General features: G+C 39.9%; 1 protein-coding gene across 3 annotated transcripts; it reads right to left on the bottom strand.

Annotated features, from left to right (window-relative positions):
• Positions 1 to 1,936: 1,936 nt before the first annotated feature.
• si:ch211-136m16.8 (uncharacterized) lies at positions 1,937 to 6,625 on the bottom strand. Of its 3 annotated transcripts, none has more exons than XM_052103457.1 (6): positions 5,985 to 6,625; positions 4,023 to 4,727; positions 3,725 to 3,944; positions 3,467 to 3,585; positions 2,492 to 2,577; positions 1,937 to 2,370 (listed from the first exon to the last, which is right to left on the bottom strand). In XM_052103457.1, exons 1-6 carry the CDS (start codon positions 6,030 to 6,032, stop codon positions 2,298 to 2,300), a joined length of 1,251 nt encoding a protein of 416 aa, XP_051959417.1. In that variant the 5' UTR covers positions 6,033 to 6,625; the 3' UTR covers positions 1,937 to 2,297. The 3 variants fall into 3 exon arrangements, with proteins under 3 accessions (XP_051959417.1, XP_051959418.1, XP_051959419.1); XM_052103458.1 differs by having other exon boundaries at positions 3,482 to 3,585; XM_052103459.1 differs by having other exon boundaries at positions 3,488 to 3,585.
• Positions 6,626 to 7,859: the final 1,234 nt, after the last annotated feature.

Here is a 7,859-nt window from a genome sequence, read left to right as displayed (position 1 = left end):
GCCCAGTCTCCGATGGGAGGGGATCATGTTCTCCTTCAATATATCACAGTACATGTTGGCATTCATGGTTCCCTCAATGAACTGTAGCTCCGCAGTGCCAGCAGCACTCATGCAGCCCCAGACCATGACACTCCCACCACCATGCTTGACTGTAGGCAAGTCACACTTGTCTTTGTACTCCTCACCTGGTTGGCTGTAGGCAAGTCACACTTGTCTTTGTACTCCTCACCTGGTTGCCGCACACGCTTGACACCATCTGAACCAAATAAGTTTATCTTGGTCTCATCAGACCACAGGACATGGTTCCAGTAATCCATGTCCTTAGTCTGCTTGTCTTTAGCAATCTGTTTGCGGGCTTTCTTGTGCAACATCTTTAGAAGAGGCTTCCTTCTGGACGACGACCAATTTGATGCAATTCTAGGCCTGTTCTGAGTGGAACCTGTCCTGTTAAACCACTGTATGGTCTTGGCCACCGTGCTGCAGCTCAGTGTCAGGGTCTTGGTAATCTCCTTATAGCCTAGGCCATCTTTATGTAGAGCAACAATTCTTTTTTCAGATCCTCAGAGAGTTCTTTGCCATGAGGTGCAATGTTGAACTTACAGTGACCAGTATGAGGGAGTGTGAGAGCAATGACACCAAATTTAACACACCTGCTCCCCATTCACACCTGAGACCTTGTAACACTAACGAGTCACATGACACCAGGGAGGGGAAATGGCTAATTGGGCCTAATTTGGACATTTTCACTTAGGGGTGTACTCACTTTTGTTGCCAGCGGTTTAGACATTAATGGCTGTGTGTTGAGTTATTTTGAGGGGACAGCAAATGTACACTGTTATACAAGCTGTACACTCACTACTTTACATTGTAGCAAAGTGTCATTTCTTCAGTGTTATCATATGAAAAGATATAATCAAATATTTACAAAAATGTGAGGGGTGTACTCACTTTTGTTAGATACTGTATATATACACACACACACGATCAGCCACAACATTAAAAACACTTGCCTAATATTGTGTAGGCCCCCTTGTGCCGCCAAAACAGCGCCAACCTGTTTCTCAGAATAGCATCTGTAGCAAATTACTCTCACAAGACTTTTTGGCATACCTCATCATGACATTCTGTGGTTCTGCACAGAGATTGCTCATCTTAAACGAGCCTAAAGGTGGTCGCACACTGGACGAGAAGCGACACGATGCATCGTTGCTAGGAGATGTCACAGGTATCAAACACGGGGCACGTTGATGCAGTTCAGATTGCAGACAGTACACACAAAAAAAAGTTTCCAAGGTTTTTCCCTTGTTCAAGAATGAAGAACGCTTAAGTAAATAATCTTTGCCCTTTGATAACGATCTGGGTTGAATTCAAATGTAACATGAGAGTTGCGTTCCGTGGTGTGGCAGAAATTTTAGCAGCCTCAGGAGTCATAGCTGGTCGCTGCTGACAGACTGCGAGTGATGGCAGCCGTGTGCGTACCTTCATTGAAAAAAGTGGTTTCTAATTTTGGAACAAGCCATGTTATCCACCAGACGCATCTGCTGTGAGACTCTTTTAACGATTCGCAGAGCTGCCGCCCATGTAGAGTGTTCGAAATCGCTCTCTTGTGAGGAATCATTTCAGTAAGGATGCTGCCACAGAAGACAACTGCATGTGTAGGCAGGCAACAACGAGGCAGCTCACTAAGTTTTGGAAAACACCCTCAATTGCATTTTCTGTGAAAACATACTAATCACACTACAACATGGTGTAGAATAGTGCAATTTGGGACATACCTATTAGTCTGCCAGCAGCTCACTGCTGCACTCCAGTGACATTAAGGCATATTTGCTTTCCCCCTTGAGGAGTATAGACGTGTGATTTCTGGTGATAAACATAGGCGATGACAACGGTTTACAACAGTCAAAGAAACAAGTCTCGCAATGAAAAAGTGCAAAGAAATTTATTGACATTTCGCTCACAATGACACTTGAATTTTTGATTTTATACTTAATTTGCTTCAAAATAATTACTGAGCTAGGCTGAGCTTGGTATGGCACACAAAATGTTGAGACGATACATTAGATTGAAAGTCTTAAAGAGGAAATTTCATATCACAGCTTAAATTCACCGAGCAGTGTGCAGATATCTAATGCAATGGCAGAAGTGAAATGAAATGTTGCTTAACTTCAGTGTTAAACATGGGCTTCAGACCTCCCACAACACAAACCAGGTTGTATAATGCTTAAATAAGAAAACAATTAACAAACAGAAACCATGTGGAGAATGCATCTCTGCATCCAAATAGAATGAAATAATCAAATATATGACTCCTTAACAGGCTTTTTGAGTTTGCCTTTGAGTTCTGCCATCATCACGGGAATGCCCATACTGCACAAAAAAAAGTTAAGACAAATGAATCAATATTCCAGTTGCATCTTCAATCACAGTTCCATCTACAAATCAAGATAATTGGGAAAGGAATAATGAAGACTGATATAACTGGTCCTACCCAGGATGTCTTGGTGGTGTCCATTTGGGTTTAAGTGATGCTAGCTCTTGTTTGACAGAATCTTCTTTTACTGCCACTGACTTTTGCTGAGTAAAGGAAACTATGGTTATACCACTGAACATCTACCTAATGATTTATAAAAATACTAATATGTGCCTTGATAATATTGTGCTTAGATTATAAATGAAATGGAATAGTTCGCCCCAAAATGTAAATTTTGTCATCATTTACTCATCCTCAAGTTGCTACACATCTCATATGTCTTGCTTTCTTCCATGGAACACAAAAGGAGATGTTAGACAGAATAAAAGCCAAATAATACTTAAATTGTCTGCGTTGGTGATTGCTCTGAGCACAATATGCGTGGGCACAATATGCGTGAAGCAAATTTAGTCATCTGCACAGCCCTACAGCCTGACCACATGCCACCCAGATTTTTTTGACCCATGGACACTGTCCTTGTCTGTGCACATCGTCAGCGCAGGCACTGGCCATTGACTGTATGACACAGAAGCTATGTTTATTTATTTTTATGTATTTTATTTATTTATTTATTTATTTTGTTGTCAAATGTGTATTGTCTGTGTTTGTCGTAAAAATTGTGTGGATAACTCTGACACTGCAAAACAAATCTACCTACGGGTACAAATAAAAGGAACCTGAACCTGAACCTGTACTAAAAGAGTATTGCAAACTGTAGTTCGTATTCGCTCATGGTCGGAAAGGTATACTTTGGATGACAAGGCTGTCAGCCGGGTGCGATCCGATCCGGAATGCAGAAAAGTATACCTTGACAGCATCAGTCACCATTCACTTCTGTAGGTTGGGGAAAACAATTATGCAACAATACCAACATCTCCTTCTGTTTTCCACAGATGAAAGAAAGTCATCCTTTTTTTAAACGATAATGAACTTTTCCAATTTTTCCAGTGAGCTATCCCTTACTTTGCCATGTTTCCATTAAATTTCACGTACTAAAATAGTGTGCACCCATACTTGTTCCTGTCCCAGCATTTGGCTCTCTGCCTCCCCTTCCTCTTTTGCTTTTTTACCAAACTCTGTTTTTATAAGTGCGGGCATCACAGCACCCTTTCCTGAACAACAAATAAAAAAAATAAAGAATTGAAGCCATAACCTTTTAAAACGTTCTAATAAACATTGCAGAATGACTATAAGTTCATCCATTTTATTTAACATAAATGTATTTATGTTATTTTGGTTATTTCAAATTACCTGGGAGTTTAAATCCAATGACCCCTTTACTTGGCACAGAGACTGCAATTCCCTGGCCTGCCTTCAACAGGCTGCATGGTTGAGGCTTTGGGAGAAAGGAGGGTTCCACTGAGGCCTTGAAAACAAGTTTTCTGTGGTCTTTAGGTGGCCGAACTAGGGGATTCTTCACAGCAATTCTAGATTTTTGAACACTAAAGTCCAAAGAAGAGTCCTTCAATGCCTGAAAATTAAGTCATGCCTGGTTTACGGTTCATTGTTCTTTTAAGATCAGTGCCTCAGGTGATTGATTTACTCTTACCTGTACATCTAAATCAACAGTAGTTGACCAGTCTGTCAGTGGAGAATTTTCTTCTTCTATCTTTACTTCTGGAACGTCTTTGCTCACATCATCAAATCTTCTTTTAATCACAGAATGATCACATTCTTCTTTTTTATCTTCATTAGTATCATGCATTTGTTCAATGTCCACAATTTCTTCTGGCTCTTGTTCAGTTTCACTCACCTTACGACCCACATTATCCTCACTGCTTGCTTCAGAAGAAACTGCCTCTTTTTCAATGCATGCTTTACTTTTTTGTCGCTCTTCATTTTCGTTATTGATCTGAACATCCAAAGTTATCGTTCCACTCTTTTTCTTGTGTCCATTGTTGTCTACATAACCTGAAACACTCTCTCCATGGTCTGTGCCAGTGGACCACAGTGTACAATGGTGAGTTTGTTTCTCTGTGTTGTTTACATTAAGTTCATTATGATCATTCATGACCACATCAGTGTTTTCCCACTGTGCCGAGGCAACTTGCATACTGGCCCCAGGCAATAAGCATTTGACCTCTGTATTTTTTTCATTCTCATAACATTTCTTACCCTCCTTTTTCTCAGCTTCATTTTCATTTTCTTCCTCGTTAATCTCATTTGCTGTATTTTTTGAAGCAACACTATTTTGGTTTCTTTCATCTGTGACTTCCGGTCTGAAGTATCTAGCAATAGCCCCTGAGAGATAACCCTACAGGAGCACAGCATTGAAACACATGAGTCCATGAGAGACTGAATGAACTATAAGATGTGAAATATACCCTTGTATCTATAGTCCTCAATTGAATTGAGAAAGTCAATGGAGAACTAAAGTAGACAAGCAACTAGATAGTTTAAGTTAGTCCAAACAAACTGTGATTTTGGCTTGACTAAGCCTTATCTGAAAGTTTAAAATAGTTTAAAACGTTTGATGCTTATACTGACAATTCAGTAAGACATCAAGCCAACTTGATAGATAGGTAGTCAGACAGATGGATGGATGGATGGATGTAAAAAAGCAAGCGAGAGAGGCACTTAAAAGGATAATTCACCCCAAAATGAAAATTCTCTTATCATTTACTCATGTGCATGACTTTCTTCTGCAGAACACAAAGATTTTTAGAAGAACATCTCAGCTCTGTAGGTCCATAAACTGCAAGTGGATGGTGATCAACACAAACTCCAAAAAGCAAGTGGATGGTGATCAACACAAACTCCAAAAAGCACATACAATCGTTGTAAAACAGATGCAATTATGCCACACGAGAGGCAGCGTCAACCGAGTCCCCTCGTGGACACGCAATGGACAGAGACTGGAAGTAAAATTAATTATAGTGAAAAGGACTAAAATATTGATCTTTTTCACACCCAAATCGATCGTTTAGCTTTAGGAGACATTCATTAGGAGTTGTATGGATTACTTTTACAATGCTTTTCTGTCCTTTTTGGAGCTTTAAAATGTTGATCACCATCCACCTGCGTTGTATGGACCTACAGAGCTGAGATATTCTTTTAAAAATCTTTGATTGTGTTCAGCAGAAGACAGAAAGTCACACACATTTGGGATGGCATGAGGGTGAGTAAATGATTAGAGCAATTACATTTTTGGGTGAACTAATCCTTTAAAGCAAATTCATTTGTACATTTACTTTTTTTTTTAAGTTGGGGTTTGAATTCACATTCAGTTGGCTCGTTTGAACATTCCGTCAATGTAAGCCTATGTGGGATTTTTCCCATATTTGTTCAGCATGAAAGCTCTAGGTAAAGTTACGATTAATCATTTTGGTCTTTGTTTAAGGCTTTGGAAAAATCCTAAACCAAGTCTGTAGAATAACAGTATTTTGGCTTTGCCAACATAATAAAACATAACTGAAATGCAGATAAATACAAACGGATTTAGCCTACTATTATCAATAAGCCAATGAGAGAAAATGTAATTTATTGTTACAAAGTCTCAACATTTACTCACCCAGACAATCCAAATAATACTACTCCCCGAGTTTTCAGAACCGTCCATTGCTGATAAGACGAGAAATTATCAAGTGTGGACAGATAAATTAAACCTTTGTAGAGTTTGTTGACGATGTCCAGCCAGGTGCTTTTCTTCACAACATCTCACTCCACATTTGAATACGAACGGTAAGTCCTAAAAGTGTTGTCAAGTTGTTTTCTTACTGGATGGTGTTGGTGCTCATATTTGTTAGTCACGGACGCTCATATGTCCACCGTTTCAGTAAGGAAGACGCTCTTTGTGAATCACACCAGACGGTACAAGAGCTAAAAAAAAACGCCCGGATTTGGTTTGTGGTGAGAAAAAATGTCAAATCATGTCAATTCGGTGAAAAGTTATCTTAATAGGCCTACTCGTAATCCGTGTTTCAACGCCTACTGAGCTACCTTAAAAACTGCGTTTTGGGAATCATATGCGTGTTCCGAAACAGCTGCATATTTGGTCATCATAGGCGCATGAATCATATTTCCGAGCCAAAGATGCATACAAATGCTGCACGCGCCTATGCTACTCAACATACCGTCTAAGAATGAAGCTCACTAGGTTTTTAGAACACAGCCACAGTGTTCCGCTGCATACAACGGTAGTATTGCGCAACACGTGTGTGCACTTGACTACAGTACCCAAACTTCTCTCAAGACTGAGCTTTTTCTTCTTCTTCTGTTTAAATGGCGGTTGGCAAACCAACTTAAAGGTGCATTGTCCGCCACCTACTGGATTGGAGTATGGAGCACTACTTGGTAGAATACACTTGTTTATATATTTGCAAAGCTGATTGTGAGTCTGTACATAGACTGAGCTTTTCTCCCAACATTTCAATAGATACAGTGTCAGCATAAATTTGTTGCAGGTTGTGCACTTGGTCAGTTGTGTCATTTATGGTTCATAAAGTAATCTAAAGAATGCGTAGGTTGCTTATAACCTTTATAAATATTTGCTTGAGCTGGAAGGAAATTGTATGAATATATGTGCGAAAGTGCTGTGGTTGAGGTTTGACAGTTAGTTCTGCTTAGTACGTGGACAAAATTAGTCACATTGAAACATGCTCACCCACATCCTCATGTACTCTATTTTTATTTTAACGGGGTCATGACATGAGAAACCAAATTTGCCTTGATCTTTTGGTATATAAGAGGTCTTTGTATCATTAAAACGTCCTGCAAGTTTAATATTTTAAGACGCCCTCCCCATTCTAAACGAATCATTTATTTAATCAAGCTCAAAATACAGCTCGCTCTGGATTCATGGTTAGAAGTGACGTGACGGTTAGAAGTGACGCACCAGCGTTTGCATATGACCGCCTCCAGCACAAGATAACTACGCTTTAAGCGCAAGACAACTACGCCATTTCAGATCGCCGTGCGCCTCACAAGTGTTCAGTCGATGGACAGCGAGCTCTGACAGAGACTACTTGTGCACAGGAAAATTACGATGCCACACAGATGTGCTGTTCCTGGCTGTGGTCAAACAAAACCTCTGAATAAGCTGCCGAAAGATCCAGACGCCAGGGAAAAATGGATGCAGTTTATTTTTTGCGGACGCCCCAGTCACGGCAGTGTTAACTTAAGCGCTTGTTCTGTACATTTTAAGGATGACTGTTTTGAGAACAAATCTCAATATGATGCTGGCATTGCCAGAAAACTGTTGCTCAAAGATAAGTCCGTGCCGACTATTCTGGGAACAACGACGACGCGAAACTGTAAGTAATCTATTTTAAACTTTAAACTACTTTTTAAAGCGCAATTTCATTCATTATGAATAATCACAGTGTTTTTACTTAGTTTACTTGCATATTGTTCTGGCTGGGGCGCCAATAATTGATACATAGGCACT

The sequence above is a fragment of the Xyrauchen texanus genome, chromosome 33, assembly GCF_025860055.1.
Source record: "Xyrauchen texanus isolate HMW12.3.18 chromosome 33, RBS_HiC_50CHRs, whole genome shotgun sequence".
Classification (NCBI taxonomy): domain Eukaryota; kingdom Metazoa; phylum Chordata; class Actinopteri; order Cypriniformes; family Catostomidae; genus Xyrauchen; species Xyrauchen texanus.
This window is presented reverse-complemented; position numbering and strand designations above follow the sequence as displayed.

What these genes read in the sequence shown, in the direction of transcription:
- si:ch211-136m16.8 (XM_052103457.1), bottom strand. Translation starts at nt 6,032, where the DNA reads ATGGACGGTTCTGAAAACTCGGGGAGTAGTATTATTTGGATTGTCTGG. An exon ending in TATGGGTGCACACTATTTTA is followed by an intron (nt 2,578 to 3,466) that starts GTACGTGAAATT and finishes TCCTTTACTCAG; the next exon opens with CAAAAGTCAGTGGCAGTAAA. An exon ending in ACACCACCAAGACATCCTGG is followed by an intron (nt 2,371 to 2,491) that starts GTAGGACCAGTT and finishes TTTTTTGTGCAG; the next exon opens with TATGGGCATTCCCGTGATGA.